The sequence below is a fragment of the Macrosteles quadrilineatus genome, unplaced genomic scaffold (genome assembly GCF_028750875.1).
Source record: "Macrosteles quadrilineatus isolate MER2022 unplaced genomic scaffold, UCM_ALF_1.0 Scaffold_3__2_contigs__length_128488019, whole genome shotgun sequence".
Classification (NCBI taxonomy): domain Eukaryota; kingdom Metazoa; phylum Arthropoda; class Insecta; order Hemiptera; family Cicadellidae; genus Macrosteles; species Macrosteles quadrilineatus.
Genome location: NW_026542596.1, coordinates 38,476,078 through 38,500,169, shown reverse-complemented (window position 1 = coordinate 38,500,169; position 24,092 = coordinate 38,476,078). Strand labels below are relative to the sequence as shown.

Genomic DNA, 24,092 nt, shown 5'->3' with positions numbered 1-24,092 from the left:
CTTTCATCATTCCAGCCACATCCGCTAGGCGCGCAAGGAAATTTCCTGGCTTCATCTGCTTGTTACTACAAAGTATATAGTCAATAGTCACATGACGGTTGTCGAAACTGCTTACGTTGCAGATGCCAGCAACAGTCCGGAAAAAAGCTGCCGATTTGAGGTTGAGGCAAGAGGAAGTCAAGGGATCAGAACCATCCTTGAGGTCACTTCAGTCTTCTGCATCACGCACTTCCCTCTCCTGGGAATTACACTTGGAAAGGAAATTTCAACCCTAATTTAGTTTAGAGAACTATACAGGGTGATTGATATAAGTGTGCCAGCTGTTTTATTCAAAAACTATAAGAGATATAAAAAAAAGTTAAAAGGTAAGTGCCTTGGATTTTCTATTTTTAAAAATGTAGTCGAGTCAAAAAAAAGTATTTTTCCAATATGGCCGCCAACTTTGTTTTTTCTTACAAAGCACCATGTAATTTATGATGTATTCCAGTATAAAATTAATTTTAAGACAATTTTACTCTTGTGTTTTTTTTCATACACCTAACTGTTTCAAAGATAATAATGGTTAAAGTTGTGAAATTTTGAATAGTTTTTGAATAAAACAGCTGGCGCTTGCTTAGGCTTTTAAAAAAAACTAAAGAAACTAATAAAGTGTGTGTTTTGAGTAAAATAATTATTGCTTAGTATAAAATGAATATATTTGCCAAGTTTGATCAAAAGATATCTATAAACAAGCAAACTACAACATTTTACAATATTCTCCATAAGAATAACATGGGAATTTTAAATTAACAATTTTTTTATTTTTCTCCGTAACCAATAACCGTACAAAAACACTTTGATATACTGAATTGTTTGTTTTTTAAGCTCTTTAAGAAAGTTTAGAGAAAAATTGGGAAATTTTGTGTTTTGAGGGTCAAAAGTGAGAAAAACCAATTTTTACCCCATAAAACCCTGTTCCCATGGTCCGATCATGCTGGATCGCTAACTCATTCAAGTTTATCCCGCCTTACACCTTCAAACCTAATTTAATCAAAATCGGATAAAAATTACTCAAGTTATCAAGTTCACGGACACATATATATATATAAATCTATATATATATATGTATATATATATATATACATATATAAAAATTTGAACTAATGGTGTTTTTGGCCTCTGGGGACATCAAAATGAAAAAGTAAATCGGTCCCGGGCCTAAGTCCATGAGACCTACGGTAATAGCTACTTCCCTATAGGGAAATTCGCTAAAAAAACAATTATGTTAAAAATTACAAAATATTGTGTAGCTACAAACAAACAAATGCTGAAACGGGTTCTTTATGATATTTTTAAAACAAAACTATATGATATGAACTATGATAATTTTGAAACTTTCGTTTAAGTAATAAAACATGTATACTCATATTTGTAGACAAGAGAAAAACACTACTGTATACTATTAAGCTGGCATTCATTGCTTACCCCTTCTCTTTAAAAACATTGTTGGTTAGATGACCTCAGCCTTATTTAACATTTGCACTCATTGCTATATTTTTATACAGTATTTCAACTTTCATTTCCAGTTTCGTTGGCTATGTGTTTTCTTATCTTGCGTTAGCATTACTATGTTGCCAAGTTAAGAGTACCTACCGCTTTGTCGAAACAATATCTTTTTAGAGAACTTGAATAGTGCTTTTGCAGATTTAACTTTTATTATTGTTTAAAGTTTTACTTAAATGCTTGAAAAAAAATCATAAACATTAACACAGATGCAGATTATTGGCAACTTCTTGGATGGCATTGTGTCATTGCCTACTCTTAACAAAAGTATGGTAAATTTCTCTTTTATTACCTATCAATTTATTTTTTAGTACCCATCAAATCATCTGTGTTAGACCATCTCCCGTCACTCACTACGGCAACGTCAGGGTCATCTTATGCGATCATGGTACCATCGTAGCTATCTCGAATGACCACAGAAATTCACCCAGTTGCAATTCACATTTTAAAAACCGCCATATCTGGTTTTAGTAAATACCCCCGCCGCAGCAAACCTGCCGTCTAAGCGAATTTCCATTTGGCTGAATTGATTTTCAATCGATCTATTTAAATAACATTAGGTTTAACGAGTACCTAGGTTTGCTGCTACAAGGAAACTAATAAAGTGTGTGTTTTAAGTAAAATAATTATTGCTTAGTATAAAATGAATATGTTTGCCAAGTTTGATCAAAAGATATCCATAAACAAGCAAACTACAACATTTTACAATATTCTCCATAAGAATAACATGGGAATTTTAAATTTACAATTTTTGTAGTTTTCTCCGTAACCAATAACCGTACAAAAACACTTTGATATACTGAATTGTTTGTTTTGTTAAGCTCTTTGAGAAGGTCTAGAGAAAAATTGGGAAATTTTGTGCTTTGAGGGTCAAAAGTGAGAAAAACCAATTTTTACCCCATAAAACCCTGTTCCCATGGTCCGATCATGCTGGATCGCGAACTCATTCAAGTTTATCCCGCCTTACACCTCCAAACCAAATTTTATCCAAATCGGATAAAAATTACTCAAGTTATCGTGTTCACGGACACATATATATATAAATCTATATATATATATATATAGATATATATATCAATAAATTAATAACTTAAAAAAAGGGTACTAAATGTTTAATTATTTATTTCATTTATTAATATATATATATATATATATATATATATATATATATATATATACAAATTTGAACGAATTGTGTTTTTGGCCTCTGGGGACATCAAAATGAAAAAGTAAATCGGTCCCGGGCCTAAGTCGTACCATGAGACCTACGGTAATAGCTACTTCCCTATAGAGAAATTCGCTAAAATGCAAATCAAATAGTTGGGCTTTCTGAATATCAAGCTAGAAATGTAAATAAACAAATGTAAACACGGTGGTTTTGCGCTTTGTGAGTTGTTTGGTCGGGTTATGTTTACCTAGTCTCCGTTCCCTCAGACAGCTTGAGACGTCCAGGATCCGCTGGCTAATCTTCCTCCGTTGTTCGCTACTACTTCTTGGCCTTCGGAAGATTCTATGGTGTTGATCTACACGTACACTACTGGATACGGGTGCGTTCACACAGAAAGCTGGTTACAAGTAACATGTTTTCAGCGCTTGCTCAAAGCGCTTAAGAATTTTGTTGTGGGCAGGATTAGGGAGTACTTACCTACCTTACCCCTTGGCACTACAGCCAGATGTGGACCTTGGCCTCGTGCCTCCAATCATTTCTTTCTTTTGCTTTTTCTTTCCATCACCTTACATTCAATTTTCTCAAATCCTCCTCCACATCCTCCTGCCATCTTTTTCTAGGTCTTCCTTACTCCAATTATATTGCTTTATAAAACTCTCCTTTGGAGCCTATCTTCTTTCATCCTCTCGACATGGCCAATCCATCGTAATCTTGAGGCTTTTATTATGAACATAACAATATTTTTCTCCCGATTATTTCATTAATTTTGTTATTATGCCTAACTCTCTATCTTTCACTGGGCCACATATCCTTCTACATATTATTCTTTTGAAAATACGGAGAGATTTTATATAGTCTGCTGTTAACGTCCATGACTCTGAAGCATTCGTCACAACTGGCCTAATCAATGTTTCATAGAGCCCTATTTTTGTTGTTTTTTATATTAACTTTGATTTAATTACTTACCATTTTGAATAAAAAAACTGTGTTACCAGTTTGTCAAGTTTGATCAAAATGTATCCACAAACAAGCAAACTACAACATTTTACAATATTCTCCACATGAATAACATGGGAATTTTAAATTTACAATCTTTTGAATTTTCTACCAATGACCGTACAAAAACATGAAGTATTAAATTATTTTATTTTTAAGCTCTTTAAAAAGGTCTAGAGATAAATTAGGAAATTTTATGTTTTGAGGGTCAAAAATGAGAAAAACAATTTTTTACCCCATAAAAACCCCCCTGTAAAACCCTGTTCTCATAGTCCGATCATGCTGGTTCAAGATCTCATTCAAGTTTATCCGGCCTTACACCTTAAAGCCAAAATTGAACAAACATTACTCAAGTTGTTAACGGAAACACACACACACACACATACATATATATATATATATATATATATATATATATATATACTAGCAGAGTACCCGTCCTTCGTACGGGGTTGGCATCAAGTATAAAATGCTTACTAATTGCAGTTATACCTTTAGCTTTGCGACATAGTTACTAGTTAGTATAACAAAATAAGTAATATATAAGTTAAAGTTATACTGTAATGGGTATTTGTTGGATATAGTTTATTTTAAAATTCTAATAATAATCTATATATATAAAAGGCAAAGCCCTCACTGACTCACTCACTCACTCACTCACTCATCACTAATTCTCTTACTTCCCATTTACCTAGGAGGCTGAAATTTGGTACACTGATTCTTTAGACATTAAATAGGAAAACTAAGCTGTTTTTATTCTGATCGGACTCTCGGACTCCGCCCCAGTTGCTCTGGAGATTCCCATGTTAACCTTATGAGTACTCATATTTAAATGGAATTAATGAATCTTGACAGCTGTTTCAATTAAACAAGTTGGTTCTGTTCTATGATGTTCAATAGCATTAAAGTTACAAGGATTACCAACAGGGTGCAGCACTATATTATTTCTTTTACATTTATGACAACAGCTAATCTGCAACCAAAAGGTGAGCGAGCTTAGCGAACGAACTTCAACCTGGAGGCGAGTTAGCGTAGCGAACGAGCTAATCTGAAGGCAAGTGAGCGCAGCGAACAAGTTCCAACCTAAAAGTGAATGAGCGTAGCGAACGAACTTCAACCAGGACGTGATTGAGCCATGCGAACGAGCTCACTTATAAAGTTAAACGGGGCAAAGCCCGCGGGTACAGCTAGTGTATAATATATTTTGAATCTGCAAAATTTTCTAGTTTGGATTGTTTCAGCGATCAGTGCAGAATGTGGCGTAGCCAGGTTTTTTGCGCCCTGGAGCAGAAGTAGCACAACCCCCCCCCCCCTCTCACTCCTAACTTTAGACAGGACTCAGGTAAATATCTTTTTGATTCAGTGCAAATTTGTTGTTTACGAGCAATTAAATTCAATAGACATAAAAAAACACTTTCAACTGAAAATAGAACACATACTACATCTAATACCTAATTCTTTTTTTACGCTCTACGGTGCCATATTTAGACCGATTGAATCAAAATTTGTATATTCGTTAATACCACCACTATTAAAAACAATTTTTTTTTTGAATGTAAATGTGCAAATATGTCTCAGAATATTAAGAAAGGGCATCACTTAAGTACAGTTAAGGCCAAGGGCTAAAGTTGGGGAACGGCAGCGCTATCTGTTTACATTAGATAAGACCATTGACTATTTGGTTGTTGTATTAATAGTCAAAGATAAAACTCAATTCCCTTTGTTTACAACTATAGACGTAGTTTTAAATTTTAACCATAGACTGCAGGATTTGTTACTTGAAGAGCAAAGCCGGAAATTGTATTTTTATTTTAACATCTGTTAACTAAGTCTGGTTCATAAATAAAGAGTTTTCTAGCAATTCTTGAAAAAAAAAATCCTTATCCTATACTCTAATACGAGCAAAGTTTGCTTGTATGTATGCTTGCACCAAGATCTCGAAAACGGCTCCGACGATTTTCTTCAAATGTTGCATATAGTTTATTTCTGGCCTAAAAACGAGTTTACTGCAATTAGAACTGCCAACAAAAATCTAATTACGTAGAAAAATGTAACTGAAAATCACATTTTTTTAACATTAGTCTTATGGGTTGCTAGGTAACCATGTTGGCTGAATTAAATAACAAGGAAAAAGTAAACAAAAGACTTGTAATAATTTGTCTATCCACAGTATACTAGCAAAACAAAATACAGTACAAAAGGAAAAAAACATCAGTTGTTACTATTGAGCAAAGATTATACTGAAGATAACTCGATTCTATAGTCAAGGGTAGCAGTGTGGAATGTGGGATCTGTTTATATGACGATTAGATTACGGTATCTGCAATCCTTAAATGCTATGGAAAGGGAGGAAAACAGGTCCACGACATAGGAAGTGGTGAAGGAAGTAGTAAAGGCGAGCAGTCTGGAGTGAGGGAACTGTTTATGACGATTAAATTAAGGTATCTGCAATCCTAAAATGTAATGGGAAGGGAGGAAAACAGGTCCATGATGTAGGAAATGGGGAAGGAAATTGTAAGGCTAGCAGTGCAGAGTGTGGGAACCATCTGTGGCATTTATATGTATCTGCAATTCTAAAATAGTATAAGGAAGGAGGGCAAACAGGTCTATACTACGACATAGGGAGTGGTGAGGGAAGTAGTAAGGGTGAGCAGTCCGGAGTGTAGGAATTGTTAATAATGATTAGATCAAGTTATCTAAAATTATAAAATGCTATGGGAAGGGAGGGAATCAGGTCCGCGACGTAGGAAGTGGTGAAGGAAGTAGTAAAGGCGAGCAGTCTAGAGTGTGGAAACTGTTTATGACGATTAGATTAAGGAATCTGCAATCCTAAAATGCTATGGGAAGGGAGGGAAACAGGTTCACGACGTAGGAAGTGGTGAAGGAAGTAGTAAAGGTGAGCAGTCCGGAGTGTGGGAACTGTTAATAACGATTAGATCAAGTTATCTACAATCCTAAAATGCTATGGGAAGGGATGGAAAGAGGTCCGCGACGTAGGAAGTGGTGAAGGAAGTAGTAAAGGCGAGCAGTCTAGAGTGTGGAAACTGTTTATGACGATTAGATTAAGGAATCTACAATCCTAAAATGCTATGGGAAGGGAGGGAATCAGGTCCGCGACGTAGGAAGTGGTAAAGGAAGTAGTAAAGGCGAGCAGTCTGGAGTGTGGAAACTGTTTATGACGATTAGATTAAGGAATCTGCAATCCTAAAATGCCATGGGAAGGGAGGGAAACAGGTCCGCGACGTAGGAAGTGGTAAAGGAAGTAGTAAAGGCGAGCAGTCTGGAGTGTGGAAACTGTTTATGACGATTAGATTAAGGAATCTGCAATCCTAAAATCCTACGGGAAGGAATGGAAAGAGGTCCGCGACGTAGGAAGTGGTGAAGGAAGTATTAAAGGCGAGCAATCTGGAGTGTGGGAACTGTTAATAACGATTAGATCAAGTTATCTACAATCCTAAAATGCTATGGGAAGGGATGGAAAGAGGTCCGCGACGTAGGAAGTGGTGAAGGAAGTAGTAAAAGCGAGCAATCTGGAGTGTGAAACCTGTTTATGACGATTAGATTAAGGAATCTACAATCCTAAAATGCTATGGAAATGGAGGGAAACAGGTCCGCGACGTAGGAAGTGGTGAAGGAAGTAGTAAAGGCGAGCAGTCTGGAGTGTGAAAACTGTTTATGACGATTAGATCACACTAAAATGCTATGGGAAGAGAGGGAAACAGGTCCGCGACGTAGGAAGTGGTGAAGGAAGTATTAAAGGTGAGCAATCTGGAATGTGGGTACTGTTAATAACGATTAGATCAAGTTACCTACAATCCTAAAATGCTATGGGAAGGGATGGAAAGAGGTCCGCGACGTAGGAAGTGGTGAAGGAAGTAGTAAAGGCGAGCAATCTGGAGTGTGAAACTGTTTATGACGATTTTATTAAGGAATCTACAATCCTAAAATGCTATGGGAATGGAGGGAAACAGGTCCGCGACGTAGGAAGTGGTGAAGGAAGTAGTAAAGGCGAGCAGTCTGGAGTGTGAAAATTGTTTATGACGATTAGATTAAGGAATCTGCAATCCTAAAATGCTATGGGAAGGGAGGGAAACAGGTTCACGACGTAGGAAGTGGTGAAGGAAGTATTAAAGGCGAGCAATCTGGAGTGTGGGAACTGTTAATAACGATTAGATCAAGTTATTTACAATCCTAAAATGCTATGGGAAGGGAGGGTATCAGGTCCGTGACGTAGGAAGTGGTGAAGGAAGTAGTAAAGGTGAGCAGTCTGGAGTGTGGAAACTTTTTATAACGATTAGATTAAGGAATCTGCAATCCTAAAATCCTACGGGAAGGGATGGAAAGAGATCCGCGACGTAGGAAGTGGTGAAGGAAGTAGTAAAGGCGAGCAATCTGGAGTGTGAAACTTGTTTATGACGATTAGATTAAGGAATCTACAATCCTAAAATGCTATGGACATGGAGGGAAACAGGTCCGCGACGTAGGAAGTGGTTAAGGAAGTAGTAAAGGCGAGCAGTCTGGAGTGTGAAAACTGTTTATGAGATTAGATTAAGGAATCTGCAATCCTAAAATGCTATGGGAAGGGAGGGAAACAGGTCCGCGACGTAAAAAGTGGTGAAGGAAGTAGTAAAGGTGAGCAATCTAGAGTGTGGGAAATGTTAATAACGATTAGATCAAGTTATCTACAATCCTAAAATGCTATGGGAAGGGATGGAAAGAGGTCCGTGACGTAGGAAGTGGTGAAGGAAGTAGTAAAGGCGAGCAATCTGGAGTGTGAAAACTGTTTATGACAATTATATTAAGGAATCTACAATCCTAAAATGCTATGGGAATGGAGGGAAACAGGTCCGCGACGTAGGAAGTGGTGAAGGAAGTGGTAAAGGTGAACAGTCCGGAGTGTGGGAACTGTTAATAACGATTAGATCAAGTTATCTACAATCCTAAAATGCTATGGGAAGGGAGGGAATCAGGTCCGCGACGTAGGAAGTGGTGAAGTAAGTAGTAAAGGCGAGCAGTCTGGAGTGTGGAAACTGTTTATGACAATTAGATTAAGGAATCTACAATCCTAAAATCCTATGGGAAGGGATGGAAAGAGGTCTGCGACATAGGAAGTAGTAAAGGTGAGCAGTCCGGAGTGTGGGAAATGTTTATGACGATTAGATTAAGGTATCTACAATCCTAAAATGCTACGAGAAGGGAGGAAAACAGGTCCATGACGTAGGAAATGGTGTAGGAAGTAGTAATGCTAGCAGTGCAGAGTGTGGGAACTGTCTGTGGCATTTATGTATCTGCAATTCTAAAATGGTATAGGGAAGGAGGGCAAACAGGTCCACGACGTAGGGAGTGGTAAAGTAAGTAGTGAAGGTGAGCAGTGTGGAGATTGGGAGTGGATTAATGTATCTGCAATACTTTTCAGAGTAAACTAACAATTTTCCCCGAGCAAAGCTCGGTCCCCAGGTACTATATATAATACGTGAAGGTGAATTTTACAAAACGCTACTCCTCCGTTAATAATGCACAGATTTTTACAAACGACGTGTCAAAATTAAGTATTTTTTGTGTAGACAAAATTCCGTTAAAATTAGTCCTCGGGTTTCGTCCCACAGGCCATCAAAATCCCAATGTATTTCTTATGAAGAAAAGATTTTGTTAACCTATACAGACAAATAATTCTTATTAATTACAGCTGTTCATGGTAAACACATCATATACACACAAGAGCGTTTGTTTTCAGAGTGAGTTCGTTTTCAGTTTTGATAACTGGAGTGTGATTGTTTACATCATCTTTGAGATGACTCTTTTAAGTCATCGGAAATTATGACTGTTATTCGTTTTGAAATAACGCCTGCAATACTTTGAAATTGCTCAAACTCGAGCAAAAGGTGCACTAGTAGATATAGATTTGGTAATCAAAATGAAAGAATGATTGGTTACTGAATGATGTATTTGTAGTTATCTTAAAAATGATTATGTTCATACCAAGGTGCATATTTTCTCAGTGTAACTTAATACAAAATTACATTATAATACCAAACTAAGTGTTATTTTCAAGAACGCTATGCACAGTTTTTGCATTATAAAGCTATCCACGATCTTTCGCCCCTTGATTCAACCTTCTTCTTGCATTAACACCTGTAATTTCCTCAACTTGGTGGACTTATGATATTTAAGGACTCAATTCAACTAGACGTTTGAATTTTTTCAGAGCAACGCATGGTGTTCTTGAAACTAAATCCTAAGAGCAACATGTTGTGCGTTTCCGGCTTAGGTGGGCAAGTCCATTGCTGTTCGTGACCGTTGCTAGATTTCAGTGTGCCTGGGCCTAAATTTACTTTGAAAAGCAGTGTTGTTTACATTGGCTTTGTTTAATTTTCTATTACTACTTTACACAGCCACTCAGATGGCTAAGGCTTACCTCGACATCTCGGTCCTACCCTGATGAATTCTTTGGATGAAGAGTTGACAGTTTTATGGCTGTCTGTCTGTTTCCCAATAAATACAGTACGTCTATCTTGGGTTTCCTGAGATTCTTTCTTCTTTGCTTTAAATATCAAACTTTTATTCTTAATGGAGTTTTTAAAAACATATTTTCTATGTAAACATCCTTTTTCAGTGGCCTTTACATAAACCATCAAGTGCAGCTTTTTATTAGATCCTAACAGAGGAATTCTTCAAAATTATTTACAATTTTGTAAAAATCAAGTGTAAGAAATGACTATGTGACCCTAATTTGACTTGTGTGTTCATTTTACATTTTAAATACATTTACGTTGGTCCCTGGTGTGACATAAAACTAAAATAATTCAAGAGCACCTGCACTGATTTCGGGAATGTACCCTTACCCAAAAACCATTTCAATATAAAACACTTTATGCTCACACTGTATATTTACATTCAATAGAACATTAAGACCATTTTTAATGATGCCACACTTCGCAAAGATGGGTTGAAGCAACAATCCTGATTTTTTATCATGATATTCATGAGCTAATATCGATTATTATAATTTTATAAATTGGCCGATTAGTTAATCCTAAATGAACAAACAAATAAATAAAATATATATGTCTAATAATGTATGGTTTGTTTCAGAAATGACAATAGACAATCCCAGACATAAGGAACAGAAACTTAAGTTTGTTGCGGTGAAGCTGCATATCATCTCTGACTTTAAACAATAGCTAAAAAAGGTGTTTACTTTCTATTAGACGCTACAAGAAAAAAGAAAGAAAGAAGAAGAAATAGCAAATGAAAGTCAATAAGTTGCTTTGTAAAACTATAATTTAGCCTAAATTATAATCAAAGTTTATGGAGGCTTAGTAGGATTTGATAAATTTTTAAAAGCAACATAAAAGCTAATTATTTGATATAATTAGTAATGTAATGTAACTGAACTTAAAAGACATGTAAAAGATGAAAAATTCTCCATACATATTGTACTATATGGCGTATACACATCGGTAACAAGATTAGAGCAAGATATGTCTTCAAATAGAATGAAGGTCCTAACATTTAACAAACCCTTCATACAAGGGAAATTTAATGGACAAAAAAACATACTGACTAGTTGAGTCATTTAATTTAATTACTAGGGTAAAGTTAGATAGTAAAAAGTAAAAGATGTTAAAAACTACTAAAAAGCTTTCTTATCAGTGTCCATTATGCAGGATAATACTTTCACCACAGTGGAAAATGAGGAATCATATATTGGAGCATACAGGTGAGCACCCCTTTAAATGTTTGGTTTGTGAGAAAACATTTCTCCATCTACAATCAGTAAAAATTCATTTGAAGATGCATTCTGGAGAGCGACCTTATAAGTGCACCATATGTGGAAAGTCTTTCAAAACCAATAGCTATATGAATGTACATAGATTGGTTCATACTGGAAAGCAGCCTTATAAGTGCACCACATGTGGAAAATCTTTCAAATTCAAGAACAGTATGAAGGAACATACATTGGTTCATACTGGAGAGCGACCTTATAAGTGCACAATATGTGGAAAATCATTTACATCCAATGCCTATTTGAAGAAACATGCATTGGCTCATACTGAAGAGAGACCTTTTGAGTGCACTTCATGTGGAAAATCATTTAAAGCAAAAACTGTTTTAAAGAATCATATTAAATTGTTCCATACTGGAAAGCGACATAGTGCAAAGTGCACTATATGTGGAAAATCTGTCACATCCAATCACACTTTGAGGATACATAAATTGGTCCATACTGGAGAGCGACCTTATAAGTGTACTACATGTGGAAAATCCTTCAAATTTAAGAGAATTTTGAAGAACCATACATTGGTTCATACTGGAGAGAGACCTTATGAGTGCAATAAATGTGGAAAATCCTTTAAAGCCAATAGGGCTTTAAAGGAACATGCAATGGTTCATACTGAAGAGCGACCTTATAAGTGCACTATATGTGGAAAATCTTTCAAAGCCTATAATTCTATGAAGAAACATAAATTGAGTCATACTGGAGAGAGACCTTATATGTGTGATAAATGTGGGAAATCTTTCAAAACCAAAACTGTTTTGAATAGGCATACATTGAGTCACACAGAAGTGCGACCTTATAAGTGCAATACATGTGAAAAATCCTTTAAATTCGAGAGCTATTTGAAGAATCATAGATTGATTCACACTGGAAGGCAAGGTTATAAGTGCACAATATGTGGAAAATCATTTACAACCAATTACTATTTAAAGGTACATACATTGGTTCATACAGGAGTGCGACCTTATAAGTGCAACATATGTGGAAAAAGCTTCGCATACGAGAGCAATATGAAGGAACATACCTTTGCCCATTCTGGAGATAGACCTTATAAGTGTGACACATGCGGAAAGTTCTTTAAAAACAAAACTGGTTTAAAGAAACATACATTGGTTCACACTGGAGAGCGACCTTATATGTGAGTAAAATGCGGAAAATCTTTTACAGACAAATCCGTTTTGAATAAACATGCATTATTGGTTCATTCTAGAGAGCCTTATAAGTGTAATACATGCAGAAAATTCTTTACATTCAAAACCGATTTGAAGAATCATACTGTGGTTCATACTGGAGAGCGGCCTTATAAGTGTGATACATGCGGAAAATGCTTCAATAGGAATAGTATAATGAAGAGACATACATTGGTTCATACTAAAGAGTGACCTTATAAGTGCACAGCACGAGGGAAATCTTCAAAACCAAAAGCAATATGATGGAACATAATATTGGCTCATACCGAAGAGCGATTTTATATGTGCATTTTCTGAAACAAATCCTTCACAACTAAATGCTATTGCAGGAAATGCAAAGTGTGCTTTTGCTCAAAACCACGAAATATATTGTTTTAAAAGTTTCAGTCAAACATAGCTTACTAAAACTTATTGTTTTTTTTTTTTTCAATTGATAAAGTAAATGAATTGTTAAGCACTTACATTAAAATAACAATTTTTCATAGTCTCCTCTTAAACACTGTTTCTCGCAACTTCACAGTCCATCTATTTACTAAGCCATAAAAATTCTTGTACTAGTTTTAAGTTATATTATTGTATGCCACCATTGTATTTTCTTAATGAAACTACAAATAAAGAATATTTTGATTTGATTTTATTTTATTTAAATGTTAATGTGGTCACAGAACTAACTCCAACAAATCTACTTTGCTACTTTACAAGCACTTTCTATCAATAAAAACGAATTTTTCTGCCCGAGCCTCGCTATGGGAAGGAAATGCACTGAAGATTATGGAGATTCTTCACTTCTTTGTCTAATGCAAACTGCTGGTTGACTAAGCTCTTGTTGTTGATGATGGAAATTAATTTCATCAATGTCCATTTCACAAGGAAATATACTCTACAGTGAGTTTTTCCCCATTTGGTACACATTTCTCCGTCCTAACTCTATGGTTCTTGTTTCATTTAATCACACATACAACTTTTGTCTGAAAAATCAACTGATGTGTTTTTAATTTATGTAATACTGAACTAATAAAATTAAACAATTAATTGGATCAGAATTCAAAGATTTTAACATTATCCTATTCCTTGTCCAAAAGGTTTTTAGGAGTCTTATAATTGTTTGTTCATGAGTTTGTTTCATACCAAAGCCACTTTCACTATATGGGAGAATGAGTTCATATAATTAGTCTATAATGTAACGGAAAGAGTCAATATTTATTACTAACCACTAATTCAATCTGCTTTAGGAAAATCATTCAGATTGTATCCGGATTTAAATTATCTTCATCTTTGGTCATAAAAATACAGAATTCTATCAGCATATTAAATCAGTTTTTTTTTGTTTGATAAAAATATCTGATTCTCCAGAAAGCAGTAACATTTGTTGTGAATAACTGAACCTTTTTAGAAAATTAGGCTTTAATAAACTTAAATTGTTACATAGTTGTCAAGGTAAACAAATCTCTAATACAAACAACAAGTAAATAAATACTTCAGCTGATTACTAAAAACAGTAATTCATAACATTCACCCCCTCAAAATTTAAACAATGTAATCAGCGAGGTAACTTGGTGGTTTTCTTGATCTTTTCGGCCTTTCTAGAGGTTGGTTTTCTTCAGAGTCTTGTTCAGGAATGAAGTTCGGTTGATAATCATCATATGGTTGATATTCATGGTCTTGGATATCAAATGGAGTGACATTCTGTTCTGGATTGACATTTGGATCTGGATTAATGCTCGGCTCTGGAATGACATGTGGTTGTGATTCATCTGTCACCAGTTGAGGATTTTCTTTTAGCGTTGGAAGGACTTGGTCTTCTAGTAGACTTACATCCCCCCTTGGAGAAAGGTGCTTGAGGGATACAGTTGACTTTCTTCCATCATTGTGTTTAACCAAGGCATAATGAGGGTTAGCATCCATCAGCTCTACTTCCTCAACTAAAGGATCAAATTTTGATGGCCGAACATTTCTTTTTAAGAATATCGGTCCTGGTTTCATGAGCCAAGCTGGCAGTGAGGTGCCATTGAGGGATCGCCGAGGATGAATGAAAAACCTTTCATGTGGCGTACTGTTAGTCGAAGTGCACAAAAGAGATCTTATGGAGTGCAATGCATCATTGAGTACAACTTCCCATTGTTCTACCTTTAGTGACCTGGACTTCAGAGCTAACAAGATTGCTTTCCACAATGTTCCATTGAACTTTTCAACTTGGCCATTCCCTGCCGGATTATATGGAGTCGTTTGACTGGTGGCTATCCCTCATTCATGAAGGTAGTCTCTGAGTTCTTTTGAAAGAAAAGATGTCCCTCTGTCTGAATGAATGTAGTTTGGCATTCCAAATATTGAAAATAGATTTTCTAAACAGCGAACTACTGTGTTTGAGGACATATCACTGCAGGGATATGCGAAAGGGAAGCGTGAATATTCATCGATTATAGTCAATATATATCGATTACGTGTGCAAGATGGCAAAGGACCCTTAAAATCTACATTTAGTCGCTCAAAAGGTTTTGTGGCCTTGATAAGGTGAGCATTTGTAGTTTTGTAGAAACGAGGTTTAATCTCTGCACACATTGGGCATTTGTTTGTCATTGTTTTCACATCCTCAACTGAGTAAGGGAGGTTTTTACTTTTTACAGTACCCAGTGGTACATCCTAGTGATACCAGGGTGGCAGAGTGACTGGTGAAGTGCAAAAAGCTTGTCATCACAATTTATGTTTGTGACAGCTCCACAAACGCGTGAAAATGCATCTGCGGTGACGTTTTCTTTGCCTGGTCTGTACTGTCAAAAGAATAACAAAGAATAAGGTGACAACTCAAGACGCCATCTAGTGATTTTCTCATCCTTTATTTTACTAGTAAGCCGACTGTTGAACACAAACGACAAAGCCTGTTGATCGGTGATTAATAGAAAATGTCGCCCAATGAGGAAATGTCTCCACTTCTTTAGAGATTCGACTATGGCTAGGGCTTCCTTCTCAATAGAGAAATGACGTTTTTCACAATCGGTCAATGTTTTTGAAAAGAAAGCGACAGGTCTACCCTTTTGACTTAAGGTGGCAGCGATAGCAAAGTCAGATGCATCTGTTTCCACAACTAATGGAGAAAGATCATCAATCACGGTAAGTATTGATTTTCCTATGTCTTGTTTAATTTCCTGAAAAGCCAAAGCTGGCAAAGATGAGGGCAATATAGGAAAAGATTTGCAATCAATCAGAGGCCGAATCTTGTTTCAGAACTTGGGAACCCACTTTGAGTAGTGAGAAAATATTCCTAATGCACGTTTTAATTGAGATGCATTAACTGGCAATGGCAAATCTAACAAGGGTTTCAGACGCTCTGGATCTGCTTGCATAGACTGGTAGCGAATTTGATATCCTAGGATTGATATTATGTCTTGAGAAAATTTGCTCTTCTCATTGTTTAGAGTAATATTATATTTCTTAGCTACCTTTAAGAATTTATTCAGCCTTTCATCATGTTCTGACTGAGTTTTTCCGGCTACGGTTATGTCATCAATGAAAGCCCACACCCCTTCTAGTTCTTCAGTGGAAATGATCTTATCAATCGTGCGCTGAAAAGCAGACACACCATTTGTCACACCAAATGGAACCCTACAGAACTGATAAAGCATGTTCCGATATTGGTATTTGATGGTAAGCCTCCTTTAAATCTATAGTACTGAATACTTTATTTTCTGCTATTTTACTAGCTATGTTTTCAATATTAGGCAAGGGGTAGGCATCTAATAGGGTAAACTTATTTATAGTTTGACTATAATCTATTACTAATCGCTTTTTATGAGATGAACTTTTGGTAATAAGCACTTGTGCACGCCAGGGAGATGAACTTTCTTCAATTATACCACTTTGAAGGAGTTTTTGCAATTCAGAGTTGATGAACTTTTCATCATCATTAGAATACCTACGAGACTTAGTTGCAATGGGCTTGCAGTCAGGTGATATATTATGAAAAAGGCGTGGTGGTTCCACAGAAGCACAGGCAACATTACAAATGGACAGAGGTAACTTATCTCCTCCAAAATCTAGGTTCACTGAAGAATGCAGTTTCATGATATCATGACCAACCAATATGTCAGTGCACAGATTGTCAATAACAAACAGTTGTACTCTCTCATAGTTATGGTCAGAGAACTCTAAGTTCACATTAACATAACCTTTGATGGGTGACTTTAGGTTTGTGGAAGCCATAGATACCTGTTTCCGTTCTGGAATTACATGAAAACCATTTTCAATTACCACAGCTCGGTTTATAAAACTATCGGTACAACCAGTAACAACCAAAACTTCAACAGGTATTTTATTTGAATAACCCCGCACAACAGCTTTTGACAGTCCATTGGAGGCAGCTGCACATGAAAACGTGGTTACTACCAAAGAAGAGGCATTAAAGGTCTTACCTTGAGTTTTCATCAACCTGCATACCTTCACAAAATGTCCCCTTTTCTTACAACCAGAGCAAGTAGCATCTTTGGCAGGACAGTCGTTTTGAGTAAAATGACGCCGGCCACCGCAGTAGAAACACTTCTGTTTAAAGTTTTTTGCTACAAGCTGAAGTAGGAGACTCTTCAGGATCTATATTTTCATCCAGTTGATCGGGTAGTGTTGATGAAGTGTTGCAATATGTGACTTCAATTTGGTTTGAAGATCCATATGCTTCACAGCTCCTCTGTGCAGACTCGAAGTGAACGTGAAATGTCCTCAGCTTCTTTTAATGTCAAGGACGGTTTTTCTAGTAATCTTTGTCGAATATGGGGGTTCATAATTCCACTTATAAAGGCATCTCTAACGGCTTCATCTCGATAAGTATTTCCATCTATGGCACGAAAATTGCAATCCTTACTTAGAAGTTTAAGTTCTTGTAGATACTTGTCTATGTTTTCTTCTTTCTTCTGCTTGCGGTTTGCTAGCATGTGTCGAGCATAAATTTCATTCTTCTTAGGATTATAAATAGTTTGCAAAATTTCAACTGCTGACTTAAACGTGGAACATTCAGAAATATACTCGTAGACATTGTAAGAAAGAAAATTAATCAACACGTTAAGTTTCCTCTCTTCAGTAACTGCTGAGTCAGATATGAAATTTTCAAGTGTCCTGAACCAGTGTTTGAATGCTCTACTTGCAGAAGGATTTTCAGGATTAATATCAAACCTGTCTGGTTTTAAAAGTTTTTCCATTTTGATTTTGATTATTTAATTATCTTAATAAATTTAAGTTTATTAAATTTGTTGTGAATAACTGAACCTTTTTAGAAAATAAGGCTTTAATAAACTTAAATTGTTACATAGTTGTCAAGGTAAACAAATCTCTAATACAAACAACAAGTAAATAAATACTTCAGCTGATTACTAAAAACAGTAATTAATAACCGATCTCAGCAATTTTAATTCCTTCTCTTGCCACATCGACCCATGTATTTAATCATCCTGTTCTTACTTGATAATTCATTAACTTATGGGGTAGTTTTGCCTTGGCCATATAGATCACATATAGATCACAGTGAACTTTAAAGGCCTCTGGGGCAGAGGCCTAAGAAAATTTACCTCGTTTCTCTTTTGAGAGCTCACCTACAGACCAATATACCTTTCTTCAGACACCCCTACCAAGTGTCTACGCCCATCCGTTCTCTCAAATTAGCTGTGACAAAAACCTCGTTTTCCTCCATAAGAATAACATGGTATGGGAATTTAAAGGCCACTGGGGCAGAGCCCCGAGGGAATTCTCCATGTTATTCTTTTGATGGCTCATCTACAGACCAGGACCTTTCTTTAGACATCTCTACCGAGTTTCTACGCCCAGCCGTTCTCTCAAAATAGCTGTCACAAAGAAAAACAGTTTCAAATTAATATATAGATACTTTTAATACCAGATGTACGGACATACTAATAATTTCAGATGAGATGGACATAGTACACATAAATACATTAAAAAGAACAAAACTAAGCTTTTTTTATTTTAATGGTTAGGCCTAATGGATAAATTTACAATTAAGTTTACATGTTAAAAATCACAAAACAAATTTAAATGAGTTGTTACTGTTTTATTCCGTAGGTTAAGCTATACATCTTAAGCGATATCTTATTCGTTATCACTTCCTTACTACGGAACAATGGCCTTAGAATGTTTATCACTCGGAAGGGATTTGGTGAAAGTGTTATGCTCTTGAGGTATTATCCATAAATTAAGAATACTTAGCATGTCTAGTATGTTTGGAACTCCTAGACAGTTTTTTATCTGCTCCACGATCTTGTAGTTTGTTTATTTTCTTCTCCTTTTTTTGATAACTACTTGCCCCCAAACATCAATCTCTTGAAATTCAGCTAAGATTTTGTATTTGAATTTGACAGTGTGTGGTGTTTCTTTCTGAAACATTAACTATTTATTTTCTTCCACTCTACAGTTGTCACTTCAGTGCTCAAATTGGTGTTTAACATGATTCTGATCAGCAAAATGTTGTAGGTCTAGGATATCCATGTGGGATAATACATTAGTGTTATAAGATCTATACTTTTTCCTTGCTGTTTTGATGAATTTGTTATTTTTTTGCTCGCCACGAGTATCCAAAAAGGATTAGTAGACGTATTTTACATTTATAGCACTTATTTGAGGTACTTATACAAACAAGTACCTCAAAAAATTATTCCCCCTGGGCAAACGTGACGTCACAAACCAGGGGTAAAATTCCGACCGCGAACTTTTGAGTTTCGCCACATCAGCTCGATGGATTATACGCGGAATTAAACATATATTTTCACGGTTGTGAATTTAATCAGAACACATCAAATTATAAAAACCTAAAGTGTACGGCCCGGTGGATTTTTACCCCCGGAATTTTACCCCCCAGATTTTTACCCCCCGAATTTTACCCCCTGGCCAGATATATAAATTAGTGAGAATGATTAATTATTATCTTCATTCTGTTAAAGTTTAATAATAAACATTTCATTATTAAGTAGCCTATCTTAATTTATTTGTAACATCAACTAATCAAACAGGTTTTTGATTTTAATTTTGAGATTCGAGTATCAGGATTCGATCTTTGAAAGCCAATTAATCTTTGAAGCCAACTGTTGATTAATATGACGTATAAACAAACATCAGAATGGTAATTGATTCGAAGATTTCTTTAACGATTTATCATACAACCGTGGTAAAACAATGTTTTTCGTTTGTATTGTAACAATAACAAAATATGCTTTATTGTTTCTTTAATACGTTCAGAAATGTTCACCCAATTATCATTTAAATGAGCTACTCAGTTTATTTTACACACTTATTAACCAACAGTTGGCCCCAAACTTAAATCCCGAACATCAAAATTAAAAAGCGAATTCTGTTTACTTAGTTGAGATTACAAAATAAATAAATAAAGATATGCTACTAAATAATGACATGTTTCCAATTAATTAAAAACAGAAATAAGAAAATCAATAATTTAATTACTAAAATCGGCCAGGGGGTAAAAATCTGGCACGTAGGCCTACATCTTCAGTTGTCTAAACGCTAGTTAAATGGACAGGGAGTAAAATTCCGGGTTTTATCGCTAATCTAATTAATCACGCTCTGACTATTTTCATCAGACTTCCAAATCGGCGGGGGTAAAATTCCGGCCGCGAACAAACTTTTGGCCACTCATGTTACTACGTCATAGTGACGTCAACTTTGCCTACTGGGTAAAATTCCACGGGGATAAAATTCCGGCGACCCGTAATAATGTGTCATCTTATATAAAAAATTATGTGCTTCAGCTGAACTTTTCCTGCCATTTATTTCGTCAAACAAGATACAATGACAATCTCTGTTTGTATCATAAATTGTAAATTATAATAAATTTAAGAATCTCCGCCCGAGGGGATATTTAGAATTGCCTCTAGGTCAAACGTAATAGAGTGAAAATTTAAAAAACGTACGTTTTCAGGAAAAGCACTTTGCAAATTTTTTTCCCCTTTTTTCAAAACTTTTATTATTATTTTTATTTCATTAACATTTGAAGTTTCATAAAATGTCCATGGTAACGCAATATCTTTGGTATTTTTTAAAAAAAAGAGCATCTTTAGTGGAAAAACACAAAATCCTGTCACGACCATAACAGACGTTTAAATGAATATTAAAAATAGTTAATATTATTTTTATAGCTATGTTTTGCTATAAACTAATTTACTTTTATGACCATTATACAATAAAAAGGCCACTGAGCTTTTGGTATATGTGGTCTTTCTAAAAAAAAATAAAAAAAACTCAAAAAATTGAAAAAAAACAATAAAATCTTTTTAAGTTTGTATAACTCCGAAAAAACGTACCTGAGACCCAAAAAATCGTTATGTTTGTATAGAGGTGTGCTTCTTTTGTGTATAAAACATTGAAATATGACGATATTTAAATTTTTTGAATTTCTATGATAGAATTCATACACGTGATGGTCAGGGACAAGCGGTACGGTCGTGAATTTTCTGAAATAATCTAAATCTTTCTAAACAATCCTTCAGTTATACTGTTAGTTATAATAAAAATAAGTGTTTCAATTGAACTAACTGTTCAAATTACAATTATATTAAAGTTATTGTCACGACCAAACACACTATAATCCATAAGGCTAGATTGGTCGGGAAAAAAACCGCGATGGTCGTGAAACTTTGGTCGTGAAATTACGTGTTATTTGGCTCTGTTCTGGCGGTAGCACTGCACCTCATGTTCGAGGATACAAAGTGGACTTCTAGGTTAATCTAGCAATTGAAATATCTTATAAACAAAAATTAACACAATGTCTACTTCATCGAATGACTACGTACGGTCATGGACACACCAAAATTACAAAAAACACAATCTTTCCTTTATTAATCTTGTAATTCCTCCTTTCAACTCGAAACGACCGGCACTACAATCCTGACGTATACCCCGAACTAGTCTCTAAAACCAACTGACTCCATCGACGCCAGGCTTGCCACTGTCGTGCTCCAAAGTTGAAAATTTTTCCCAAATGGTCGTGACGCCAAATCGAGGGACAGACTTACACGTGATGGTCAGGGACAAGCGGTACGGTCGTGAATTTTCTGAAATAATCTAAATCTTTCTAAACAATCCTTCAGTTATACTGTTAGTTATAATAAAAATAAGTGTTTCAATTGAACTAAACTGTTCAAATTACAATTATATTAAAGTTATTGTCACGACCAAACACACTATAATCCATAAGGCTAGATTGGTCGGGAAAAAAACCGCGATGGTCGTGAAACTTTGGTCGTGAAATTACGTGTTATTTGGCTCTGTTCTGGCGGTAGCACTGCACCTCATGTTCGAGGATACAAAGTGGTCTTCTAGGTTAATCTAGCAATTGAAATATCTTATAAACAAAAATTAACACCATGTCTACTTCATCGAATGACTACGTACGGTCATGGACACACCAAAATTACAAAAAACACAATCTTTCCTTTATTAATCTTGTAATTCCTTCTTTCAACTCGAAACGACCGGCACTACAATCCTGACGTATACCCCAAACTAGTCTCTAAAACCAACTGACTCCATCGACGCCAGGCTTGCCACTGTCGTGCTCCAAAGTTGAAAATTTTTCCCAAATGGTCGTGACGCCAAATCGAGGGACAGACTTATTTTGTCATGGTAGTCAGTTTGCAATGACAATAAAATTATAATATCCTCCTTTTTTGTAAGTTTAATAACCATTGATGACATAAAAATATGGCTTTATATATTTCGGCATGAATAATTAGTCTAAAAACAGCGTGAAAGTTGGAAAATGTACCCTAGGGACACGTCATGGTCGTGAATTTCGAGACTTTAAAAATACGAAAAAAATACCTAGAACCTATTTAAAACCAAATAAATGTGTGTAACATGTTGCCCCCGTCCCAAAAAATATTAAAACACATAATAATAAACTACAAATCCAGTATCTACAAAGTAAAAGGCCAGGGACATGAAAACGTACGTTTTTAAATTTTCACTCAATAGCCCCTTTTGTGATGTCAGTTTCAGCATATTTTTTGTCTTCCTTTTTAATTGCCATCACGTCTTTCATGAGTTTGTAGTTCCCATTCATTTTCAATATCTGACTGTCCCTAGGGTAAACATATGAGTTACCCATATTCAACCATTAATTACAAAATTATTAATTACGCTCAATAACCCCGTAGACCGATTTACCGAAATAACAATAATAATAAATACAACACAATAACAAGTCGTTAAGGAGTGGACTGTTATATATACTGATCTTTTTGACTTGAAAAATGACAATTTAAGGACAGTTTTCTTATTGAATATACTTTTTCATCACTCCGTAACGAAAGTAACTATTTTCTAGATGATTTTACCTATTAAAGCTGCCAGAATTTTTCTATATGCGTGTATAAACTAGCAGTTCTGCATTGTTTCATTTTTAATAGACTACTTCATTCCCGTACGTAGGACAGGTTAACAGCTAGTTAGATATAAAATTATGATGTAATAAAATACGAAATAAACGAGATCTTTGTGCAAGCAAACCAACGAGAAGCATAACATACATAGCTCACATACAAGCATATACATTGCTCATTATAGTAAGGGTATAGGATCAAGTCGAGCTTGACTACTCGTCGGTTGACTACAAGAATGAGGATTGGAGGTTTTCCCCGAGTTCAGGGAAAGTTTTGTCCAGAGAATCAGAGATATCTGTGTTTACTTTCACTCGCTCCCGTTTCTCTGTATAAATATAACTTTTGCCCTCACTCGCTTAACCAGTTATGTAAACTCCCCTTAAATCGTCCACAAAAATAGAATAGAATACTCGCTAGCTTAATAATTTCTATACGGATTAAGTTAATTTTAGCGAATTTATCATAGGGAATAAGCTTTACTGAAGGTCTCATGGTAAGACCTTTTCCCGGGACTGACTTACTTTTTCGTTTGTATGTCCTCCAGAGACCTCAACAACATCAGTTTTAAAAGCGAATGAATGATGTAAAAAAAAATTTAATTATTCCACTAAAATTGATTTACAGTACCTACACATGTTTGTTTACAATAACTAGTTTTACAAACATAAAGTAATCAAGAGTAAATTTTTAATTTTGTAGATAGTAATAATTTTTAATTGATTTATGGAATCAGCAGACATAGATAAACTCTGCCTGTATGTGTCTTCTGGTCTGCTTTCTTTTAATGACCTGAATTTGTTGATATGGATATTTAAACGGAGGTTGAATGAAAAAGGGGAAAACGGTTGTTTAATGTAAGGTTCATAATATACACGATAACTCGAGTAAAATAAACCATACGATTTTATTTTGAAGATTTTATACTTTTGTACAAGACCTGTAAACTTACATTACATCCATTTAAACAAGTTTGCAATCATGATCAGACTTTTGAAAATGGGTTTTATGGGGTGAAATGATGAAAATTAGTT

General features: G+C 35.4%; 1 protein-coding gene across 4 annotated transcripts in view; it reads left to right on the top strand.

Annotated features, from left to right (window-relative positions):
- The window catches only part of LOC128990251 (zinc finger protein 708-like), a 41,343-nt gene extending 28,035 nt beyond the window's left edge, over window positions 1-13,308 (top strand). For 2 of the 4 annotated variants that reach the window (XM_054412561.1, XM_054412560.1), the window contains exons 4-5: window positions 4,948-5,048; window positions 10,799-13,308. In XM_054412561.1, the coding sequence (XP_054268536.1) occupies window positions 11,327-12,628 (1,302 nt within the window). In that variant the 5' untranslated portion in view covers window positions 4,948-5,048; window positions 10,799-11,326 and the 3' untranslated portion in view covers window positions 12,629-13,308. Of the gene's footprint in view, window positions 1-3,013; window positions 3,090-4,947; window positions 5,049-10,798 lie in introns of those variants that run through there. The other 2 variants (XM_054412563.1, XM_054412562.1) reach the window with 2 other exon arrangements.
- Window positions 13,309-24,092: the final 10,784 nt, after the last annotated feature.